Source organism: Camarhynchus parvulus, chromosome 9 (genome assembly GCF_901933205.1).
Source record: "Camarhynchus parvulus chromosome 9, STF_HiC, whole genome shotgun sequence".
Lineage (NCBI taxonomy): Eukaryota > Metazoa > Chordata > Aves > Passeriformes > Thraupidae > Camarhynchus > Camarhynchus parvulus.
This window is the reverse complement of record NC_044579.1, coordinates 1,193,682-1,218,097: the sequence shown is the minus strand read 5'-3', so window position 1 is coordinate 1,218,097 and position 24,416 is coordinate 1,193,682. Positions and strand designations below refer to the sequence as shown.

General features: G+C 47.9%; 2 protein-coding genes across 2 annotated transcripts in view; one reads left to right on the top strand and one right to left on the bottom strand.

Moving 5' to 3' along the window:
• The first annotated feature begins 1,370 nt into the window (after positions 1-1,370).
• VEPH1 (ventricular zone expressed PH domain containing 1) overlaps positions 1,371-24,416 on the top strand; it is a 59,684-nt gene continuing 36,638 nt past the window's right edge. The window contains exons 1-5 of the mRNA XM_030954630.1: positions 1,371-1,437; positions 7,389-7,449; positions 11,124-11,397; positions 12,119-12,334; positions 14,568-14,742. Of these exons, the coding sequence (XP_030810490.1) occupies positions 11,260-11,397; positions 12,119-12,334; positions 14,568-14,742 (529 nt within the window). The 5' untranslated portion in view covers positions 1,371-1,437; positions 7,389-7,449; positions 11,124-11,259. The remainder of the gene's footprint in view (positions 1,438-7,388; positions 7,450-11,123; positions 11,398-12,118; positions 12,335-14,567; positions 14,743-24,416) is intronic.
• PTX3 (pentraxin 3) lies at positions 17,774-23,590 on the bottom strand. Its single transcript, XM_030954812.1, has 3 exons — positions 23,345-23,590; positions 22,347-22,868; positions 17,774-19,176 (listed from the first exon to the last, which is right to left on the bottom strand). The coding sequence occupies exons 1-3, from the start codon at positions 23,490-23,492 to the stop codon at positions 18,563-18,565; spliced, it is 1,284 nt and encodes a 427-aa protein (XP_030810672.1). The 5' UTR covers positions 23,493-23,590; the 3' UTR covers positions 17,774-18,562.

The following is a 24,416-nucleotide window of genomic DNA, read 5'->3' as shown; positions in this document are numbered from 1 at the left end:
TGAATTTTCTACTACTTGGTTTTAATGCAATGTGTACACCTCACGATTTGATAAATTCAGACCTGCTGGGGAAAAGCCAGGAACCACATTTTGGACACAAAGGATCAGATCTTGTTTTATTTTGCAGGATCTATTGGTTTAAATTTCGAAGTTATGAGAGGAAAATGGTTTCTCTGCAAAATGTGTTGAAAATTCAGGGAGCTGGTTTCTGGAGCAGGAGGCTCTCAGGTCAGGGAGGATGTTGGAGGAAAAACAGATACAGGGATATCACCCAAAAAAAACCCCCAAACAACCACCCCATAGCTAACAGAACTCCCAAAACACAGAGAAACTGAGGAAATGAAAACTTAGTGAGGATTTCTCTGGAACAGGGCAGGACAACATGAGTAGGGTGAGAAAGAGATGAAAAAAAAGAGTTGTTTCCTTCAAAAGGAGACATTTGAGAGAGTAAAGAATCATTAATTCTGACACCAGAACAAACCAGTGACCTGGTGTCCTCTGTTCCTAATGGAGTAGGGAAAAGTCTCTGGCTAATGAGTAATTTCCTAATTGTGGAATGTTGAAAAGCTTTGCTTAGGGAAGCAACATCAGGTGAGCCTAGACCTGACAGCTCTTGCCTCAACAGGTTTGGTGAGCTCGAGGATTTTCCTATCCAACATTCTACAGTTTCATGTTTATTTACACAAAGAATTCCACAAATCTAGCAAACACAGCTTTGCCTGCCAAGCCCCTTCCACATCAGTGCTGGTATGAATTAATTTCAATAAGGTTTCCTGTGAGTTGCTGCCTCTGTTCTGTTCTCCCCTGCCTGGTTTCCTTATGCTCCCAAGTGATGCTGCCGCTTGGCTCTGCCGCCCTGTGAAATGAGGTGCTGGCGGAAGCTGTTCCCCTTTCAAAGCCCTGCGCTCCTCTGAGGTGCAGCTTTAATGATGGAAACCTCATTCAGCAGATGTTACAGGGTTTTTAGTGCCTTACTGAGGCATCTCTCTGTAGCCAGGAGGAGACCTGTGCTCAAGCAAGGTGCGAGCACTTCGTAGAGCAGGTAGTGCTTCTCCCCTGTAACTCAGCGCAAATCCCTGTGTTCATTTGCACTGCTATGGATTAGCTGGTTTCATTAGCAGCTTCATAGGCCGGGTGATTAATATTAATAATCCCTGTTAGCCTGTAGAGTTAATTAGGGTGAGAAACAGCTGGATGCTGTGCGGAACCAGCCCTGGCTCCAGACGCGGTGGCTCTGCCCTGATTGCTGAGCTCTTAACTCGGGCAGCGGGGACCGCCAGGTCCTCACGCTTACCTATCAATACCGCTCCTCCTTCCTGCTTCCAGGACCCTTTTAAAGGCTCCTGGCTCCTACCCAGGACCTGGCAGCGTGCTTGGAGCAGTCTCTGGAGTCGGGCGGGTTTTTTCTGTATGGGATAGCCGCTCTTGCTCTCCTGGGTGAGTTTTCCTCCCTGCTGCCCTCAGGGACACAGGGTTCGTTCCTTGGGCTGTCAGCAGTTTGTCCTGGCTCTCCTTAAAAAAACCTGTGTGAGCCGAATGCAGCTTTTTCCCCCTTCGGGTGTTCCGAAGTGGGAAAAGCCTCCAGGAATGGCAGGAGTGCAGCAGGGCTGTGAAAGGGCTCCTCAAGGCGCCGAGCTGCGGCTCCAGCGGCACCGACCCAGCGCTCGGAGTCGGGTCGGGCTCAGGGTCTGAAACGCCGGCAGCAGCGGAGCTATGCGGCTCAATTAGCACAGCTCATAAACTATGCGGCTCAATTAAGGAAGCCCTGTCTGTGGAAAGCCAAGCCAGTGGAAGGAGATGTCTGAAGTAATAAAATATGCGTTCAGTGGGGAAATGATGCAGGTGGTTAATGAAAATGTTACCTGAGATGTGAAATGTGAATGTGTGTGGGGATGTGAAAACAAGGCTGGGTGTGTTTGAGTTTGTCCAAAGGGAGGCTGAGGTGACTTTTTCTGTTGCTTGTGAACACTTTGGAGACCTCTCTGAACCAGCAGGGGTTATAAAGAAATGAGTATGCAAAGTTTCCCTGTTTGTGATCAACTTTATCACCACGGTTGCGCAGCAGATGTTGGGCTTGTGATGCAAATGAGCCTTCGGAGCAGGGCAGCTGTTAATGAGCTCTGAGCATTGCACCGGGCAATACCCACCTGCAAACCCAAACAGCAGTGCCAGGGCTGGGCAGGGTTTGGCTCCTCCAAGACCTGGGTCGTAATCCCAGAGTTTTCATCAGGGAAAGCCTCTTTCAATTCCAGCAGGGACTGTGACTGTGGCTGGTACATGGTAACTGGAGAATAAACAAGACTTGGTATGGAAACAAGGGGAGCCTTCACATGGTCCTCAAGGCATTTGTGTCCTGGCTGATTCCACCCGAATCAGGGGAATGTTGCCTGATTTTAAGAATATGAGTGGATTAGGGGAACACTCATGGGTGTCCTGCTTGGAGTGCGCATATTTAAAGGCCATTAATAAGTGGTGCCCTGTCCTGGGTCTGTCCCCTGCTGAGACCACCCCAGCACAGAGCAGGATTTGAAACTCGTTATTTATCCCATTCCAGATCTCAGCCTCAAGCCCAGACAATTATTAGCCAAACCGAAACCCTCTGGAGGTGTGATCTGTGAGCCCTGCACAATTCTCCTTGGTTTTCCCTGGCTGATTCCTGGCATACAACAGGATTTTGGCATTGGGAAAGGCTGCAGGGACATAAACCTGATTTTGCCATTAGCCTTTTATGTTGGGAGGAGAGTGGGTTCTTATGAATACCCAAAATTTAAAGAGACTTCAGCCTGACTGTGAAATTAATAGAGCTATCACCCCCCCGTCATTATACAACAATTGTTAATTATTTACAAGCAAAGTTCTGCAAGAACAGTATTGTAGCTGTCGGCATTGTCGTTATTAAAATTAAAACACTTCGTCTGGGTGGAAGATAACATGAGTCATTTTGGTGAAATGTAATTGAAATGTAATGAATATGGAATATTCTGTTGCTTTTCCCCAATTAGTCAGAGGGAGAACAATAGCCTGTCTCTTCCCTAACAAGATGTTTGTTTTTAAAAGTCTAAGAAAATAAATATTTCCAGGGCTTTGCTGAAAAAGGGCGTCATTCATTGTAGCTGTTGTAATAAAAATTAAAACCAATTTCTTTTTTTTTCCAGGATGGGGAAAGACCTATTTTCATAAAGTACATTCTCTTCTTTCAGCTGGTGAAAGATGTATGTGAACCTTTTTGCTTTATTGCCGCAAAATCTTAGTTTGTCTGGTATCAAGATAAAGACTTTAAAGCTCATCTTGTTCCACCTCCTGCCATGAGCACCCTTCCACTATCCCAGGTTGCTCCCAGCCCAGTCCAGCCTGGCCTTGGGCACTTCCAGGGATGGGGAATCCACAATTTCTGGGTGATTTTGGCTGCTATTAGAAGCCAAAATTAGGTTCATGGTGAGCAAAGGAAGCTCTGAATTCCTGCTGTACAAGGAATAAAGTCGTTATCAGATGCAGAAATAAAATCCAACCCCCTGCCTGTGCTCTCCTAGTCAGGCCACCCTGCCCTGTGAAATTTACTATGTTAAAATCTCTTGTTTAGAAAATGAATTTCAGAGTGAGAGTATTTCTGTCCTGCCATCATCTCACAAGCTTTTTTTATAGTCTCATGGAAGTGGGAGAGAAGCTGTGTTCCTGTCGTTCCTGAGCTAAAAGGAAGATGTAGGAAACACACAATTGGTTTTCCCCTAAAGAACAACAACAATAATAACTTTACCATCGTTAAAAGAATGTCTTCACTCCCCATTAATTCTGTATTTGATTGCCCAGGCTGTGGTGCAATGAACAGGAGCAAAAAAGCCATTAGGAGGAATTGCCATCAAAATTGAGGACCTATGTGACTGAATGTGTATTCTAAGGAGCAGTTTTTCAAAAAACCTACAATTTATAAACTACTGCAGTATTACAAAAGCCCTAACAAGAGTTGTACAAACATTTCTCCTCATTATCTTTGGGCAAATAGGCTTTCCTTTCTCCCAGCAGCTGCCCAAGGGTGCTTGACCTTACACTTGGCTGTTCCCAGTTGGTTCCTTTGATATTTCTTTGGCTGTTATTAGAAAAATGTCCTTGCTGGGACACTCCCAGTGGGGGTTTGCTGCTGTGCTCTCCCAGGAGAGGAGGACACAGCCAGGCTCAGATCCCTAGGGTCAGTTTTAGTTAAGCTTGACTTGGTGGGAATCTGGGATTCATTTGTCAGAGGGAAGCTAAGGGGAAAAATATGGACGTGCTTGGTGGGCAAGGATCAAGTGTGTGCCGAACGCCTCTGGAATGCTTTGGAGATCATTTCTGTTACAGCTGCCAGCTTTGGAGGTGCTCAGGCAGGTCCTGGGCACGGGTCCCACCTGGGCAGGTCCCTTTGGAAGGGCTGGCTGAGGTTCAGGAGCTGGTGAGATGCCACAGGTGTCAGCTGCAAGGTGCATTTCCTCAGTGTCCTGCTCTCCCCTGACTTCTCTTTGGGCTAAAGCTCCTCCAGAGGCACTGAGAGGCTCCAGCCTTCGAGGAGAGGCCCCATAAGTAATATTAACTTCTGTAATTTCCTTGTTACTTTAAGCAGGTTATTAATTAACTGAATGTAACCACTGGCTGTTGATAAATCCTTTTAACTAATTCAAATTCCGTATCGAGCTGGGAGCACTTTCACTCAATCTGCTGCCCAAGTTAAGCTGGGTGAGGAATTATTCCTGATGTGTTTTCCAGCACTGGGGCTGGGGCAGAGGGAGAGAAGATATTTGTTTGCTTGATTCCACATGACAACTCCAGGGTAACTGAATAGACTGTACGGTCGGCTTGACAGGGCTGAGCACCCGCCAGCAGCCTGGCTCACATACCAGAGCCAGGGGGATGGAAGGGGCACTGGCAGCTGGGATGGAGCCCATCCCAATTTCTCTACAGAGCGCCAATTTGCCATCAATTATTCATGGTTTTCTCACTCCTGAGAGGTATGAATAACTTAAATATGTGTTTGCGTACCAGCTAGAATACTGAATAAATTACTGCGAGGAGGGGAGTTGGGGAGCAGGGCTGAGTGTTAAATAATGGAGGCAGTTTGGAGGGAATGTGGTCGTTAGCAGCGTGGCTGTGCCTGGGTTTCTCTGGCTGCAGGAGCCGGGGCTGTGGGATGTAGAAATGTGTTACAGTGATGCCTGAGAGGGGTGCTGTGAGTTGGCTGGGGGTGCCAGGGAAGGAAGAAGCAGTGTCTGTGTGTGGGACACGGATCTGCAGCACCCCTGGATCCTCCTGGGGCTCAGCTGTCTCCTTCCCCTCGCCGTGACCGGGGGCACTTTGTCCCTGGGCTCCAGAATTAAAGCCTTGCTTTGGGGCAGCCCTGGCACGCTGGGGAGCTGCTGGTCCTATTAAATCACCAGCTGGAGAGATGTGGGGTGGATTGCCAGGTACCTGGGAGGAACTTGAGGACATTCAGTGCTTGTCTGGTGACTGCTGCTTCAGGAGACTTTGAGGTTCAGTGATTTTTGCATTTATTTACTGCTCTAGTCCAATCTTCCCTGCCAGAGTGGCATTTCTCAGGACAGGGTCCCTGTATTCTGACCCTGTAGTCCCTCATGCTCTACCCCATTTCCTCCTTCACTCCCTTTAGACAGAAATACACATTATTCCCTGTGTAGAATTTTAAACCAAATTCTTTTTCTGTAACATCACTGCGGTCTTGAAAATAAGTCACAGATCTAAAAGCTCGTTAAGCAGCCTTGAAAACGAGCAGCTTTTGATGGCATCATTGTGGCAGTGATGGAATTGGTGTTTGTTATGGAGCAATTTATTCCATTTTAGCGCTGTGTTGTTTAGTTTAGTCTAATATTTGATATCATGGAGATGTTTAAACATGGAATTCTTACCAATCTGCCTCACTGATGTTAAAATTGCTATGTCTTATGAGGTGTTATATAAAGCATCAGTGTGTGCTGAACCAGCAGCCAAATAGGATTTCTTATAGATTGAAAATCAGAGAAAACTGTCTTGACAGCACCCAGATTATCAAGTAATTTATGTATATAAAAAATTAATCAAGTTGTCTGTTTGCAGCAGTAGAAGTTGCCAAGTTCCTGAGTACATTCCTACCCCTCTGCAGCAGCAGCTCCTGCACGGGCTGTGCAGCCAAAATTGCCTTGGAGCTCGGTGAGATGTGGTTCAGCTCGGGCAGATTCTGCCCCACAAACCTGCTGATAAAACCAGTGCATCACAGGGGAGAATATTCCCACATCTGGAGGGACCCCGAACTGCCTTCAGGCTGTGGTGGTGGCCCAGCCCTGCAGTTCTGGTAGGAGAGAATTACAGCGCTCTGTAATTGCTGATTGCCCTGCAGTGGCCTCCACAGGGACACAGGTTCCTTGTGTCCCAGAGCTGGATGCTGAGAGCAAGCCAGCTCCCAGCACTGCAGCAAGGTGTTCCATCAGTGTAAACCAGTTTTAACCCCTAAAATTAATTTTGGGAGCTAAAATTAATTAATAGACTTCATTATTTATCATTTCATCATCTGGTCCAGCTCAGCATCCATGGAATTTCAAGGGATGTGAAGTGTGGAAACCTATCCTGGCAGAAAAAAAGAGAGAGGCTCATAGGAAACAATGGTTGTCTTGTGGGAAGATTTTAAATATATGCAGCTGATCCCATGGGAACTGCTGTAGACTATTCACCCTGTGTGAAAATGATGCTCTCTCAATATAATCTTTAATCCTTTCCTTTCACTGAAAAATGTGAGAACTTTATTTCCAAGTTTTGAAAGAATGCTCTGTTTTAGGGAGTAAATGCTTCCCAAGCATAAAATAAAATAAATTTTGATTAATGCAGCACAGAGAGGAAAGGTTCTCTGAAATATCTTGTAATATTCTGTCCATGAATTGCACATGTGGATGTTCTTGGGAAATGTGTCCAGGCTTTTTTTTTCCCTGGGTCAGTGCAGGGGGGAAGGAAGTATCCAGCAGTCTTGGCAATATTACAAACTTCTGTAACTCTTTGAGACAGAAATTCCACAAAATTCTTTCTTGTAAGATGGGGAAGAAGAATTTCAACAGAAGGGAATTCCACCTGAAATTCAAATTTTTCTTTGAGGATGATTCTAATCTTCCTGCCATTCATGGAAAAGGAAAGGACAAGTAAATATGCAGTTGTTACAAACTGCAAAGTCCAGAGCATGGAAATCCAAACCTGCTCTGTTCACTCCATGCTTGTGTGAATAACCAGCCCAGGGCTCAGCTCCTGGCCTTTAAGGGCCCAGGTCCTGAGGGTTAAACCCTGCTTGGTGCAAACCAGTCATTCCTGGAGCAGTGCTGGGGGGAGTTTTACAGTCTGGAAAGGCAAAGAGTCACTGACACTATTTTCCTTCTGTTTTCTTCCAGTGCCTTTCATCCAAAGCACTCTGTGCAATCCATGAGTTAAGCATGGCAACATGGCTGAGAGGTAAGGAAAGAGTTTTTGTTTCCTTTTTAAGGTTACTCAGAGCTCTGGGCTGTGTTGTGCCCACAATAAAACAGCTGCCAGTTCTCTAACACGAGTCTCTCCAGGTCGAGGGAATTCCCAGACCACTTTCCTGTCCTGTGGAATTTACTGGATGCTATAAGTTACATTTTTGAACCAGATACTCATTCTATACCTTTTAGATTTTTGAAGATTTCAGAAAATGAGCATGCCCTTGTGTTTAGCAAAGAGCTTTGGCACCTGTTGTGGCTCAGCCCTTCCGTGGGGAGTAAGAAATTGGAAATGGGAGCATCCCTGTCCTCACTGCAGCTCCAGCAAGGGAGAAACCAGAAAATCCTGTAAAGGTTCACTTAACATGAACTCCAGTGGCCTGAGTTCCCTAAAATTCCTTAAACAGAGTGAAGACTTTCCTGATGGGTGTTGTGTAGCACAGAACTGGATTAAAAAATGTCATTGTACAACTGTTTGAAGGTTGTGGTTCTGCTTTCAGTGGGATAACACCCCGAAAATCAAACAGCTGGATTTACATTTCAAGTCTTTTGGATGTTAAGGAAATTATTTTCTTGTAGAATTTCCTTCACTGTAAATATTAAAAAAAAAATTATTTTCTCTCTTCCTCTTTGGTTTAAGAGGGTTTTTTTTTCTTGCCCTTCTAATGTCATTCTGCAGAAGCTGAGCTCCTGATAAACTGTAAGGCTCAGCCTTTCAGCTCAAGTTCAATGGCTTTTGGATGCCTGTAGGTCCAACTGCCCTTTTACATGGGATTTTTGTTAATCTTCTATTATTGGGGGAATTATTTTGCAAACAGACCAATTCAGTAGCTTCAAGCTCTGAAACCTGTCAGGCTGGCTTTTATTCTGATTGCTTCTGATAAGGAGCTTTGGTAAGAATGTGTGCCTGCAGCAAGTGGAGAGACTCACCTTGGAGGGGAGCAGCTTCAAGGTCCCAGGGAAACGGTGGCTCTTTCAGCTTGGCATGAAAAGGGAAAGGAAGTGTTGGAAATCGGATCAAACCTTGGAATTAATGTGGGACTGCACCAGAACCAGTGCAAGTGGTTTGTGTTATAAGCTGAGGGTGTTTTCCTGCATAGCAATGAGTTGAAGTTTGTTCTGAGCGCTGGAGTTCCTGCTTTGTTCCCCATGCTTTGGCCTTGGAAAGGTGTGAATTCCTGCTCTGAATCCCCTCTGCAGTGCCAGGGGGATCCAGGCACGATGGACAAACTTTGGGCAAACCCTTTGACTTCTCCATTCCTTCTGTGTGTGGGACACGAATACAACCAGTGAGAGAACTTTGATGGGTGGTGTGGAGTCAGGCTGATGGAGATTCAAGGTGATGAGACACCTCAGGAGCTACACCCTGCAGCAATTTCATTGCCCAGCTTGACCCTTAAAAAAAAGAAAATTTGAAAATTATATTTTATGAGACACATGATTTGTTTTCCCTCTTGCTCAGTGCCTGCTGCCTATTAATAGCAAATCTTGTAGTGAGCAAGGAAATGCTTAAGGAACAATTCTCTTTAATGCTGATGGAAGGAAAGTATTTCCAGCACTGTTACACAATGTAAGCATTAAGAGGATTTGCTATAATTCCATTTCCAAGAGCTCACAATAAATAAATGTTTTCCTGCATTAATCTGAGTGTTGTCTATAAAACTCACATAAAATTCTCTGTTTGGGTAGAGCTCTCTGAGAAACTGCTGTGCAGGAGCACACCCAGGGGAGGATCATTTGCAAAAGGCCAGTGCTATTCCCAAGGATCAGGGAATATCCTGAGCTGGAGGGAACCCAGGAGGATGATGAAGGCCAGCTCCTGCAGAAAGGGCTGCTGTGTTTCAGAGCAGCTGATCCAAGGGAGGGCTCCTTCCTGGAGCACTTCTCTGCATTATGTGGGCACATTTTGTTGTGCTACTCCTGAGGCTCATGTTAAAAGGCAAAGCAAACCTCAGACCCTCTTTTGTGCTCACTTAAAGGCTGCAGAACGACAGCATTTATTCCTTTGGCCAGGAAATCTCCTCTCCAGCAAGGCTGTTCACTTGTTCTCTTTCTTTCAAACAGTGTGAGCTTACTGAGGGCTGTTTCCCCTCCTTCCCAGGGAAGGATAGCTTTCCACTAACACAGAGAGTTCTGTTTCGTCTATTAAAAACAACTGCCCTCAAGTGGAGCAGGCTTTGTGTTTTGCCCTGGAAACAGAGCAGTTCATTCAGAGATAAGGCCTCGCTGCATTTGGGTTCTTTGGTCACCTGACGAGCCAAGGGTAACTTTTAGGCTGCTTTAGTCTGCATTCCTGGGATGCCTTCCCTGTGGCCCTGCAATTCACAGCTCGGGATGCCTGCCTGCCTGCCAGCCTTCCTGCTGCCCCTGGCCCTGCCTGCTGCCCGGGGGGACAGGAGCAGAGGGGCAGCCTTTGTCCCCAGAGCACCTGGACCCATCCCTGAGGATGGCCTGGGGGGATCTCGAGCAGGTAAAAAAATCTGTCTCTGAGTCTTTCTGACCTTCTGTTTTTGGACTTGTGAATGGCTGAGTGTGAGCAGGTGAGAGCATCTGCCCTGCCACCCTCCCTGTGCTTCAGGTGGGTGATTTGTGCCTCGGGATTTGCAGTCTCAGCTCCTTTCTGCTTCTGCTCGATGGGACTGGGAGGCCTGTGGAATGGCGTTGGTAGAGCTGGGGAAATTAAAACAGCCCTGCCTTGTGGCATTAGCAAGTGCGGTGTGCTGCCTGTTAAAATAGAGATTGGTCCAGGCAGCTGCTTCCAGAAGGTTCTCAGTGTTTTGCCCCTTCTGTGGACACCCCAACCCTGGCAGTGTTGAAAGCCAGGCTGGGTAAGGCCTTGGGCAACCTGGGCTAGTGGGAGGAGGTCCTGCCCATGGCAGAGGGGCTGGGACTGCATGGGCTTTAAGGTCCCTCCCAATCCTTTAACGTTCTTTGAGTCTATGATTATATTTGACTTTTTTTTTCAGAAAAAGATAATAAAATAGGGATTAAGGTACTCCATATCTCAAATAATAATTGTAAGTGATATGTCTTGTGGCTCTGTCAACTCCAGAGAAGAATCCAGAGAAACTGACACAGTGAATCCACGTGGGACCTGAGCAGAGTTTTGGGACTCAAGTGCAGGACACTTCCCAAAGTGTGAGCCTGGCTCAGCCTCTGCTCCATTCCTCAGCCAAGGAGAAGAGCAGAGTTTCACCTCAGCCAAGGCTTTGTTTTACAGGAGTTTAAAAGACCCTAGGGATCATTTTGGCAACAAAAGTGACAGTTTTCTCTAAACAAAGCTTACTATCTACACAATCTTGCTGGTAATGTTTTTCTGGAGTCAAGACAACAACCCAGGAAAGAAAGGGAGAGGCTTCAGCCTCCTCCTCCTGGAGCTCTGCTCCTGGCCAGGGAAAGGGATTTAGAACCTTCAGCAGCTGGTTCAGGGACCAGCCTGCTCAGGTAACATGCACAGAAAGGAAGAAAACCTTTGGTTCAGTTATTACATCTAATTTTAAGCTACTTAGTGTTTGAAGATGAAAATTCACACAGTTCATGAATGCGCTTGAGGATGTCCCTGGCTCAGGGGTCCTTTCTGGAGCTTTCACACACATTTAAAAATCTTTGCTAAACTGGAATATGACAATCAATGCATTTGCTATTTTTTTTATTGTTTTCTTTAAGATTGGGGCCAAGGAAGCCTTGAAATACAGCCCAGATTTATCCTTCATATGAACCTGGTTGCTCCTGGCCGGGACTGCTCCGGTTTTGTGGCCAGCTGAGTGCCCATGGTGCCTGCAGAGGGCGGCTGGGCAGGGCCATGCATCACCTCTTCGGGCTGGTGCTGGCACAGAAGGACCTGTCCCGGGCAGGGGATCTCTTCTCCCTCGAGGATGCTGAGATCGAAGGAAGCCTCTCCGAAGCTCTTGAACAGATCAGAATCATTAGTTCAGCTGCAGTGAGTGAAACATTGTCCTTAATAAAAATTTTAATGAGATTATATTGTATAAATAAGGAGGGGGGTATATAAACAATTTAAATTTCTGATAAGACTTGAAGAGAAAATATTTAAAATAGATTTATAAATTTTTAGAAATATTTGTATTTTTATTTATATTTATATGTATATACAAATATTTTATAAATTCTATATTCTATCTATTTCTCTTTATATATATCTATTTATATAAATATATATAATTCAAATATTTAAAAATATTTTTAAATGTGCTGACAAAATCCAGTTCCTACCACATTCAAAGATATTTCAACTTCATCTTGAAGGATGAACTTGAAATATAATAATAATAATATATATATTACTTTTAATATAATATATATAATATATTTAAACTATACATGTTTAAGCTATATATTAAAAAGTTTATTATATTGTTTTATATATTATATATAATGATATAATATAATAAACTTGAAACATAATGATTTTAATTAAATAGTTATTTAAAGCATATTAAAGCTTATATGAAATTACAGGGGTCCATCCCTTCCCAGTAATGAGAATTAAGACCTGTGGGATGACAAATTCCGGAGTTCTGTCACGCTGAACGTTTATTGTAAAGGTGGACATGGAAAAATGGACACTGGGCTGCTACAAAAACGGAATTTGGTGAGTGCTGGCAGACCAGTTGACTGCAGGTGTGTTTTGCTTGCTCCAGGACTACCAGACCAACGACAACGACCAGGCTGTGGTGGAGATCTGCATCACCCGGATCACCACGGCCATCAGGGAGACTGCCTCCATCGAGAGGCACGGCAGGGCCCTGGTGGCTCTCTGGGAGTCCTGCCTGGAGCACAACCTGACGCCCTCTGGCAAGGATGAGGATGCCCCACATGCCAAAATTGCATCTGACATCATGAGCTGTATCCTGCAGGTAGAGCTGGGCTGGGAGCAGCAGTGCTGTGCTCTCGGTGCCGATGGTTTTGGTTTTACTTTTTAAAATGCTTTGGTAACTCTTCTTTTTGGGTGCTTGTGAGTGGTGATGTTTAAAACTCAGAGCTTGGAGAACTGCACTGTTCTGATTCCTCCTCTCTTGAAATCATTGAGGTAACTCATAGAAACATGGGATGGAAGGACCTCAAAGCCCATCCAGTGTCACCCCTGCCATGGGGGGACACCTCCCACTGTCCCAGCTGCTCCAAGCCCCTGTCCAGCCTGGCCTTGGGCACTGCCAGGGATCCAGGGGCAGCCACAGCTGAGTTCTAGAAGTACATTTGCTGCTCCCTAAAGCAGAGCTTTTATTGGCAAGTTCCTTTGCATTAAAACAAAGAGCTATAAACTGAGGTTTTCCAGCAGATGTGGGGGACAGTTGGAACAATAATGAATATCTGCCAGCTGGGCTGGATCTCAGGCAGGTCTCTGTTGATATCAGCAGCAGGGAGGTCCCCAAGGTTTGCAAACATCACTGGATCACTTTATTGAAATCTGCTCTTCATTGTCACCTCCACATCTTCTGAGTGTGCCTTCCTGCCCTGATGTTTATCATGGAACAAATGAAACCTTTCTCCTTCCCTCTGAATTCAAATCTTTTCTTAACTAAGGATTTTATCTTTATTGTAAGGGGTGGGAAAAAAAATAATTGTTCTTTGGAATTTTCTTAGATCTTTTAAATCCTAGTCAGAGAGCCAAGCCTTATCTTCCCATTCTTTGTGTGGAGTAGCAGAGCAATAACTTGGAGCAGCATTTGGCTCCTGCTCCATGGTGTCTCAGCCAAACATAACAAGGCATTATGTTGATTTAAACATGCTGCTGCAGAAAGCTCCATTTATTTGAAGGGCTTTTCTCATTAAAGATGCAGCTTTTGGTCATATGGCAGCTGCCAGAATGATCTGTCTTGACACCAAGGGGTGGCTGCAGTCCCTTCTTCCTCAGGGGTCTCTGGGAGGGAATGTCCACTGCTTGGCAAGTCTCTGCTCCAAGGGAAAATCCTCAGAGTCACTCAGGCTATGACAGATTTGGGGTTTCTCAGTCTAAATTTATTCTAATCAGGGCTACTCCAGAATGAAAATCCAGAAAATCTGCTCTGTCTTCCTTCGCACTGTTCTGCTGCTGTCTCAAACATCTGGGTTCCAGGTTTGCCTGGGATTTCAGCTGCTAATTAGACATAATCACACTGCAGGATTATTTTCAGAAACAGGGGTGTGCTCTAGTTTCAAAGATCTGAGTGGAGAGGAGAGCACAGCACTGCTTAAGGAGGCTCCAGGGGGAATCTGGGTGCTCAGTGACGCACAAATGTGTCCTGCTGCTGTGGGAATTCAGCAGGTAATGGATGTGTGTGCTTTGTACGCACAACTTTCTGTACAAATAAAAACAGAAAACCTTTCCTGACCTTGATTCCCAACCCCAGTGTACACTCAGGGACCCTGAGATTTCAGAAACTTGGAGCCATTTTAGGAAGAGGAGTTTGCACTCCTGAAAGATTTCAGTGTTCAGAGGAATTGGTGGAGGTGCCTAGAGCAGCTGTGGCTGCCCCTGGATCCCTGGCAGTGCCCAAGGCCAGGCTGGAACAACCTGGGACAGTGGGAGGTGTCCCTGCCATGGCAGGGGTGGCACTGGATGAGCTTTAAGGACTTTTCCAACCCAAACCCTTCTGGGATTCTGTGAGTTTAAATTAAAAAATGAAATCTTCATACTAAGTGATCAATACTAGAGCTACTACACTGTGAGCAAGTGTCCAGTGCACTTCCAGGGAGTGAGTGGCTGCTCCAAGGTGTTTCCTGTGCTTTGGGATGATGGATACAGCCTCTGTCTTCCCAGGGAGCACCAAACACAAAATGTCTCATTAGAAATGGCAGCATGTAGTTAGTGCACTTCATATCTTCTGTATTTTATTTATATTGATTTTCATTTATGCACCACATATTTTGTTACTGCTCTTCTGCTTCCTCTAGCAGAAGACAAAAATAGGACTATTCTTAACTTTTCCTGCTGTACTAGTTTTAAATTTCTGTATTTGCTCTTTCTTTGACTCTGCCTTCAGTGGTGGTACCAAAACATGACCTTTCTTGACAAATTTTTTTCTCTTTTCCCCCGTTACTTTGACTTTGGTTTCCCTACTTTGCCTAGCACTAGATTGTTACGTAAATCTTTTTTTTCTGTTTTTGCAGAATTACAACCGGCCTCCAGTGATGGCCTTGGCTGTGCCAGTGGCTGTGAAGTTCCTGCAGAGGGGCAACAAGGAGCTGTGCAGGAACATGTCCAGCTACCTGTCCTTGGCTGCCATTGCCAAGGCTGAGCTGCTGGCTGAGCACACAGAAACCATCGTCAGGAGTGTCCTGCAAGGTAGGTCCAGCCTGAGCTGGGGTTTAATCCAGGTGTGTGACCACATCAGGCTGTGCTAGGCAGGTACAGAGCCATGATCTTATAGAATCAATCAATCTTTAGGGGTGGGAAAGACTCCGGGATCAATCCAGCCATTCACCAAATCATATGAGCTGTATAAAGCAGACCTATGGAAATATCCATAAATGTATTAATCACACTCTAACAGACTTTCTCAAGGAATATGTGAATTTACTGCACCTCTGGAGGTTTTGGTATGGATTGGCTGACCCACAGGGCAGGAAATACATCTGTACTCGTTAATATTCCCTGCTAATGGACTCCAAATTATCAGCTCTGATATGAGGCACCAGCCATGGAGCTCTTATCCTTCCTCTTAGTGTCACTGGCAAGGCTCCAAAAGAGAAATGGGGATGAAATTAATCCCATTCTGTGGTGGAATAGTCAGATGGAAGATATAAAAGCTTTGTAGTGGTTCTTTCATTTTGCCTACGTTATTAGCTTTATATAGAGCAATGTTGCTAATCTCTTTACATTTTACTTTTTGTGGTTTAAAAAGCCAAAAATATTCATTCCTCTATAAAAGGAACTCCAGTTGAATTGGAGTAATAAAGTTCACGGTGTTTGTTGCAACACAGTGCTACTGCAGTGGTAAAATCAGTGTTCTCCTTCGAGTAGGGGTAGTAGCAGTAAGTAGCAATAACTAATTATTAAAAGAACATTGTTAGGAAAAGATTAAGCCCTCAAATTAAATGTGTGCATCCTGTATTAATTAATTTATAAATTAATTTATAAATGTAATTTTTTAAGACTTACTAATGTGCTAATGTTAGGCGTTGCCATCTGTACTCTGTGGGGTAGTAACAGAAATAGTGAATATATTCATGGTTTTGGGAAAAGGGATGCACACCACAAGGGAAGGTTTCAGCACGGCTGAGCCGTGTATTTATGTTCTTCCACCAGCAGATGTTGCTGTGGATATCAGGTTTGGGAATTCCAGCCTGGAAGGGGCCGCTCGGAACAGGCAAAATGATTTGTTTTGCGTGGTGACTTAATTACCCTGCACATAACTGGTGTGTGAGGCTGGGAACTGAGAGCTGCCCTGAGAGTGTTTGCTGAAGGGAGCAGGAGGCTTGGCTGCTGAGGATGGATTTCCAAGGCAGTTTCTGGAGACAAAGCCGTGTTGTGGGGCTGCACAGACGGGGCTCAGCCTCGTGGCACCAGGCTGAGCAAACTTTGGCCCCTTGCCTGCAAATGCTGGAGAGGAACTGGAGTTTTTCATTACTTGGGGCAACTCTTTGGCTGCACGAGGAGGTTCTTATCTCTTCAGCTAAAAAAGAGCTCTTTGGGAAGGGTTTGACTGCTGTGCCCCAGTGAGCGTGGGCTCTGAGCTCTGTGCTGACACGGCCCGTCAGCACCGGGGTCACACGGATTTATTCCCATTTATTCCCGGGGGGCAGCAGCAGCTCTGCCCTGCAATCCGAGAGCCCCGTGGCTGCTCCACCTTCCAGGGCAGCTCAGGCATCCTGTGCTGCTGGGCTGTGGCTCAGCCTCGCTCCCCCATCTGTGTTGGCAGTCTAGGATTGCAGAGGTTTTTTTTTAATACTGGAGCCCAAATTGCCCCAAATGCTATTTCCTCCAAACTGCTCCAAAGGAAAGCGTAGTTGAGTGAGGAAGGAAGGAGAGAAGTGTGCTGGAGGAGGTGGGCTGTGCTGCTGGGCTGTGGGAGAGCTTTGCTGCTGCTGAGGGTGATGAAGGAAGAGCAGAGCACTCTGGAAAAGGGAAGTTTTCCAGCTGAGTCAGTGAGGATGGAAGGCCTGGCTTAGCCTTTGGTCTTCTGCCAAACCTGAGCTGAGACAGGAGAAGGCTTCTTCCAAGACAAAGCATTTCAGGTATGAGCTGCAGTAAGAGGAGCAGCCAGGAAGGATTTCTGGAGATCTTTTTGAGGATTTTCCTTTTCCTGCTGCATTTCAGGGACATTTGTTTTCACTTAATGGAGAGCACTGAACAGAGGGAGGATTTGAGAGTGGTTTTGCCCTTGCACAATGGTGGGACCCTGAGTGCTTTTGTAACTCTGAATATCTGGGTTTTGGCTACCAGAGATGAACAGAGGTAATATTTCATTGTTCTCTAGCTAAGGTTATTTGCAGATATTACTTAGTGAGGGATTTTTGTCAAGTTTACTGCCAAGCATTTATAACGTAGATACATTTTCATTGCAGGGTAACAGGAGAAATCCCAGCAATCAGAGCAATTCTTTCCCCTTAAATAAGCAGTGCTGCCAAAACTTTGGAGCAGGTCGTATAACTTTAGGTATGAAGCACAACCCTCTTAAATGGCACAGGAAAGTGGAATTTACCTTTTTTTACTACTTTTGTATCTGGGCAGCAAGGATCTGTCATGGCCAGAAGGAAGTGTAGCAGCAACATGTCAAGAAATTTGTCAAAGTGTGTTCTTAGGACATCTGTGGAGAATGAAAGAGACAGGGAAACATGGGGAGAGAGAAGAAGGATGGGCTGCTTCCAGTGGAAATAGGAATTGTTTGAATAAGACATTCCTCATGATAACTTCTTTAGAGGTTTCAACAGGTAGCAACTAATGGTTCTTGTTGTAAATGGTTACATACCCAGTGAGTAGGGTATTCATCATTCTCTGCTTGAGCTCTGTTTTCTACATGGAAATCATCAGCAGTTCCTGGCTCTCTGCAGCTGCTGCTGTGCTCTGTATCCAGCCCTAGGCTTTCAGGGGATTTGGGATAAGTTTGTGTGAGAGAGAAGAGAATCACTGACACTGAGCAGCAATTCTATCTTGACAAACCCCCCGAGGACAGCAAATGAGTCCAAATGTACCTTAAAGCCTGGCCCCAGAGGGCCAGGACTGTGCATGGGGTCCCTGCTCCTCTGAGATGTTGCTATTGGTGTTTTCTGTATCAGCAGCTAAAACTGCATGGTTCAAAATGTGGAAAAAGCCCCACTTAGGGCTCGGTTCAGAATTTTGGTTTATGAGAAGAGTAGAGAGTTTTAGTCTAGTAAAGTATCTTTATTTACAAAACAACTTTACAAAAATAATTTCAATAAAATTATCACAAAGTCAATGTACAATATAATACAGCTGCATTTCCCCCCAATGTCACGTCACAGATTATGATGGGGAATATTATTTTTATATCAATCCATGGCATAAATAATGCTTTAAACAAGGAACTAGCTTTCTTAGAGCCTAGCCATTACTAACAAGGATTAATAGACAACACATTTCTTGATTTGGGTGGTTCCTCTGTAAAATTCACATTAACACTATAGGACCCAAGGACTGGAGGGACCCTGGAATGGTTTGGGTTGGAATGGACCTTAAAGCTTTTCCAGTGCCACTCCGTGCACCTTCCACTGTCCCAGGCTGCTCCAAGCCCCAATGTCCAGCCTGGCCTTGGGCACTGCCAGGGATCCAGGGGCAGCCACAGCTGCTCTGTTTTGCACATCCAGGTCAGATTTTCCTCAGCAGGGATGTTGGGAGCTCCATTTGGCTCCAGAATGTCCATGGTGACCCTCACTTTATACATCAGAGAACCCTGCACTGGAGAGACAGAGCTGCCTGACCCCAGGAACAGCTTTTCCAGTGCCAGTCCTTGCTGTGTGGCTGTGTTTTCAGGGTTTCTCCAGGACAGCAGGCAGAGATCGATCCCATCGCCACAGTGCCTCCTTCTGTGAGCTTGCAGGGCTGCTGTTCCTTGGGAATTCCAGAGGCAGGGGCTGCTGCAGCTCTGGCTGTTGCAGTGTTGACGTTCAGCTCTGTGCAATCCATCCCTGTGCAGCCCCCAGCTTTAGGACACGTACTGGGCCCCTCCGTGGGGCAGCACCTCGGTGACCCCCCAGCCCACCACGTTGCCCCGGGTGCCACAGGTGTCCCCCGTGCTCTGGGCTGTCACCTCGGCGGGGCTGAGCACTCTGTCCCACAGGTTAAAGCCAGTCAGCTTCCCCGAGAAGGCCAGGGCTTCATCGAAGCCCCCTCCCACGCAGCAGCCGTTCTTCTCCTGGCCCAGCTGCAGGATGCCCCCGTCGGGGATGGTGTGAGCCCCAGCCACGTGCCAGGCGCTGGCTGCCAGCTCCCCCTGTGCCCACAGGGATGCAGATCCGTTCTCCGAGCTCCAGGAGCCGCACAGGTGGAGCCACTTGCCAGGAACCACCACGTTGGTGGCAGCCAGCTTGTGCTGGGCGCTGCCCACGGCGAGCACGGCCGAGGCCCGGCTCAGGTACAGCTGGATCTCGTAGGGGTTGAACCTGGTTCCGTAGGAGAAGACGATGGTTTTGTCCAAGGCCTCGGTCACCTTGAGCCAGATGCAGGCAGTGAAGGAGCTCAGGGCCATGCCAGAGGTCGGGTGCACGCTCCCAAAGATCTTCCTCGAGCGCATGGGGAACAGGATTGCGGTTTCACAGCCTGGAAGGGTTTAGAAGATTGTCAGGTAAACAAGAACTGGGTTATTTGTATGTGCACAGCACAGCTGGGACCTTTGACACTGCACGGCATCATTATGGCTGGAAAAGACCTCTGTGATCACTGAGTTGTGGCTGCCCCATCCCTGGCAGTGTCCAAGGCCAGGCTGGACATTGAGCCTTGGAGCAGCCTGGGACAGGAAAAGGTGTCCCTGCCATGGCAGGTGGGATTGGAAGAAGATGATCTTTAAAGATCCCTTCATCCCAAATCATTCCCTAATTCTGTGAATTGCCACCCCAGCACTACTGTGTTCACCACTAAACCAGGCCCTCAAGTGCCACATCCACCCATTTTTGAGCTCTTCCAGGCAGACTGTCCCAATGATCAAGTGCTCACTTCCAGGCTTCCCAAAGGGAGCTGAGAGCTCAGCTCATCCAGTGGGATGCGGGAACCTACCCCAGGAGGATTGGAAGGAGCTGTCAGAGCAGATGGAGGAATTGCTGGACACTATGGCAAGGGACAATCCAGCTGCAGGAATCTCTGGGCTCTTCCCTGCCTGCACAGGGGGCACTGTACAGTCCTGGGACATCCAAAGGGTTAATGCAGCCTGTCTGCCCTGCTGCTTCCTTTGGGAAGCTCTGAATGGAGCACCAGCCCTGGGAGAGGGACTCTGTCAGCCCCTGGAATTGGGTAAATCTGCCAGGTAATTGGGTAACCCTCCCTCGGCGCCACCGAAGTGTTGTTTTATCCTCTAAGTCTGGAGTAGTGAAAATACCAGCGTTGTGCGGAGGGAAGGGGTCAGGGATCCCCTCAAACAGCAGGTTTGGCATTCCCAGGAGAGAAGGGAGGCTGTGCCTGGAGAAGGGAACTGCTGGGAGGCTGTGCCATGGATAATGGGCATCGGGGCACAGGAGCTGCTGAGAAGCAGAAAACGTTGGCAGGAACATACTGAGATGGGCTTGCTTCCTTAATTTACGTGACCCCCTTTCCTGGCCCTGCCTTCAGGATTTTTTGGTCAGGAGTTTTCATGGGCACTGGTTAAATGGCGGAAGTTATGAGACAACTGATACTTTTTAACCAGCTCCTTTCTCATGTCTAATTAATCAGTGTTGATAACAGAAATTAGATTAGTTAAAACCACGAACAAAAATTTATGCAACTTGGGAAAGCAACTGGTGATCAGTAAAGCCAAGACATTTCTGGTGGTTTCTGTGCTGCTCCCTGGGTTGCACCTAAGTTAATATCCAAGGTGACAGGAGGGAACAAGCAGCCCCTTCTCCAATTAAGCTGCTTCATTTCCTGTTTAAAGAAGCTGGAGGATCCGAAATGTCTAAAACGTGTGTGGAAATTTCTGCTCCGGGGAATGAAGGACTCTTTGTGCCCTCCAGGACTGAGCTGCTGTGGTATTTCATGGGCTGCTTCCCTCCAGCTTTGAGCAGATTTTACATCTCCCATTGACCCTTTTGAGAAGGAGTAGGGTCAGTGAGCAACTGCTGGGGATTCTCCTGAAAATGCTACTTAGGAGCACTATTGTGAAAAAGATTTTAATTAGCAGGCTTTCAGGCTCTATTATCAAAGCCTAAACAAAATTAAAACCAGCCTCAGTGAAGAACAAAAAAGTGTGATTAGAAAATCCCTCAAGAACTATGGCTGGCAGTAAGTCAAGATGTGAAAAATTAAAGTCAGTTGCTAAAAATTCCCTTGAAAAAAAATCCAGAGAGATGCTCTGGAAGTACTTAAAACGTAGCCTTTAAATTTACAAGTATGGTTGTTTTATGTAAAATCATGAGGGAACCAGTGGAAATAAACTGAATTTCCACCGATGATCCTCACTGCAGATCGAGTTTGTTGCTCTCACCTAGGGCAGAGTAGCTGCTGAGGCTGGCTGGGGGACAGGGAGATAAGGAATGAGACCATGCTCTCTGCAAGGTTTGTGTCTGGAGAAAAGAGGAATCTGCTCCAAGACCTCCTCCCACCACAAAGATTTCGGAGGTGGTGTGGTAAAGCAGTGGAAACAATTTACTTCTAAAGCTGTCTGCCCTGCATGAAGGGATGGGCTCAGGTTAGGCTGTAAAGGCTTTGATGTGAGCAATCCTGTGGCTTTTGTTGCCTTTGCTATAGCAATTATTGCTCCTCTCTGCTCCCTGATGTGAGAGTTCCCTCTGGAGATGCTGCACCCCTCCCTCCTAGGCACCCACCCTGCAGGGGTAGATTTTGGGGGGGTTTAGGTGGCAATAACTTTTATTTGTGGAAAGCAGAGCCATTAACCAGCAGCTAGAAGCCTGGCAGTGACAGCTCACTGGTGGGCAGGGTGATTTCAGTGCAGTTTGTCTTGCACTCTGCACCCACATTTCAACAAATGAGGGGCTGCTCTGCCACACCCAAGCTGCTGCTGCTGCTTTTTTGGGTGTCTCCTTGCCCTGCACAGAAAAGCTGAGTTGGGATTTGAGGTATGAGCCCGCCTTTCTACAGCCACCCTACTGATCGGTACAAATGTTTTGGAAAAGGGAAAATCCCCCAAACAAGAGCAGCACGGGTCACTGATTTCTCTGTGCCACTGGGAATATTCAGGGCAGAATATTCCCACTGGCACGCAGGGAATGTGCCCTCCCTGCCCTGGAAGCTGCTTGGCTGGCTGGCACAGCATGTCCAGCTCTTGGGCACCAGAGCTGGTGAGGAGATGCTCATGGAGGAGGAGGAAGGAGCGGGAACATGCAGGAGGACAGGACAGCTCCCTGACTGCTGCAAACACACAGGAGTCACCAGCTGGGAAGGCAAAAGGTGAGAGAACACAATCTGGGTGCCTAAACTACATTTACTGCTCTCTGACAATGGCTTTGATCTGGGAGAGCTGGGAGGAGGTGAGATCCTGGCTGGCTCTGCCCTGCACAAGGACTTTGATGAAACCTTTCTTTGATCCTACATTTGGAAATGCTCAGTACCTCTCTTTCCATGAGTTCTGGGGTTCCCCACTGTTATATTGCACTAATTCTTACACCCTCCTTCACACACAGCCTGTTCCAAGCTGCCCTGCTGCTCCTGGGGCTGCTTTGGAGCCGCTGCAGAAGGAGGTGCCCAGGAGGGGGTGTGTGGATCCCTGTTGCTGCATTAGGAGGTGCCCAGGAGAGGGTGTGTGGATCCCTGTTAGTTTGGAGCTCTCAGGCTGGCCTTACCTGCAGGCAGCAGGTGCTGGGCTGCCCATTGCTGTGATGCCCTCAGCTCAGCCCGGGTCTGCTGCAGCTCCTTCCACAGCGAGCTCAGGATGGGGCTGTCCCCTCTGCTGCCATGCTGTTTGTCCTGCTGCAGGGCTGTTTGCTGTGCCTGCTCCTCGGCCCTGCGGTGCCAGGCACTCTCCAGCCAGCCCAGCCTCGCCGACACGTTGTGGCTCAGCTGCAGGACGTGCTCCAGAACCTTCCCTTGCTCCGACTCCTGCAGCCTCCTGGCCTGCTCAGCCTGCTCCCTGCTCCTCAGCAGCACCTGCTCCACCTGGGACACCACGTGTGAGGTGACAGTGGCGACGGTGCCCGCCAGGGTGGTGGCCAGCTGGCTCAGCTCTGCCTTCAGGGTCTGCAGCTCCAGCCTGGGGAGCTCATCCAGAGCCTGCAGCATCATGTTCTCCTTCATCTGCGAGTTCTCCAGCATGATGAACAGCTTGTCCCACTTGCTGTGCTCCCGCTGGCAGTCGCACGAAGCAGCTGCAAGGGAACGTACAGATGTTGCTTTTCCTTGGGACCGAGTTTTACATGGCAGCGCTTGGCAAAACCTGGCTCTGTGCAAGGCTGTGTCCTCCAGACTGTCACAGAGTTGGGGCTCAGACTGGTTTGGGCAGGAAGGGACCTTACAGACAATCTGGTTCCACCCCCTGCCGTGCTGGGGCCAGTGCCTTTCCCTCTGTAGCCGGACAGAACAGTGCAGGGGTGTGATTACAGAGATACTAAACCTCTGGGACAGCAGCAGCCTTTTGCAGGAAAACCGGGAAATCAAGAGCCTAAAGCACAGCCCGAGGCGCCCCATCCAAGGGCTTTACCTTTACTGCCCGTAATTACCCACTGCTACGAGCACGAGCTTCTCCCTCTGGAAAAAGTAAATTATGTTTGCAGTAGTAACTCTTACAACAGCTAGGCAGCACCGAAGGCACTTCTGCACTTAAACTGAGTTTAAATTTACTCACCTTCCTCAGTCGCAGGGGCTGGACCTTCGATTTCATTATCCAGGTTCACGTACATGAGCTCGTAGTCATCGTCTTCATCCACCACGGAGCCAGAAACTCTGAAAGCACAGAGCAGCGTGAGCAGGGACAGGAGCTCTCGGGGCAGCATTCTCCTGGCGCTCCCGGGGCTGTGCGGGGGCTGCAGCGGAGCCGGGGCTGTGCAGGAGCTGCAGGGGCTGCAGCGGAGCCGGGGCTGTGCAGGAGCTGCAGGGGCTGCAGCGGAGCCGGGGCTGTGCAGGGGCTGCAGCGGAGCCGGGGCTGTGCAGGAGCTGCAGCGGAGCCGGGGCTGTGCAGGAGCTGCAGGGGCTGCAGCGGAGCCGGGGCTGTGCAGGAGCTGCAGCGGAGCCGGGGCTGTGCAGGAGCTGCAGGGGCTGCAGCGGAGCCGGGGCTGTGCAGGAGCTGCAGGGGCTGCAGCGGAGCCGGGGCTGTGCAGGGGCTGCAGCGGAGCCGGGGCTGTGCAGGGGCTGCAGCGGAGCCGGGGCTGTGCAGGGGCTGCAGCGGAGCCGCGAGTGAGCGCTGGCAGCGCCCGAGCCCAATGAATGAGCGAGCGCTGCCGGCTGCGCCTTTTGGCCGGCAGGGGAAGGCAGGGAAGGGAAGGAAGGGGGCGGGCAGCTTGCTCAATCCCAGCCCTCCAGGTTGGCCTGGGGGATGCTCTGAGTGGTCAAGGGGGGAGCCGGGCTCGCCCCAGGGCGCATTGGGACGTGCAGGGCTGCGCGGGCTGGGTTGGGTTGTTTTGTGTCGTTTGTGCAAAAGAAAGCGTTCCCTGCAAGTTCAGTTTGTGGTCGGTGTGTGCCAGGGCTCTGGAGGGGATTGGTAGAAAAATAAACATACCTGGAGTTGGTTTGGATACACGGGTCTGGTTTAGCTAAATAGTGCAGCTTTTTTGGAGGGTTAGGCGGTGCTGTGTAATAAATTCTATTATATACCAACAATTTATTGCTTTAAGCAATAAAGGAGAGCTCTTAAGGAGTTCTAACAGCTTGTTACAGTCCTGCTTTTCCAGCCCTAACTAGCACTTACACCACCATTACTC

Bases quoted from the DNA above. Each gene is read 5' to 3' on its own strand.
- PTX3 (XM_030954812.1), bottom strand. From the start codon at position 23,492: ATGCTGCCCCGAGAGCTCCTGTCCCTGCTCACGCTGCTCTGTGCTTTC. The intron at 22,869-23,344 runs GTGAGTAAATTT...GTTCCCTTGCAG, and splicing joins AGCCCCTGCGACTGAGGAAG to CTGCTTCGTGCGACTGCCAG. The intron at 19,177-22,346 runs GTAAGGCCAGCC...AAACCCTTCCAG, and splicing joins CCAGCACCTGCTGCCTGCAG to GCTGTGAAACCGCAATCCTG.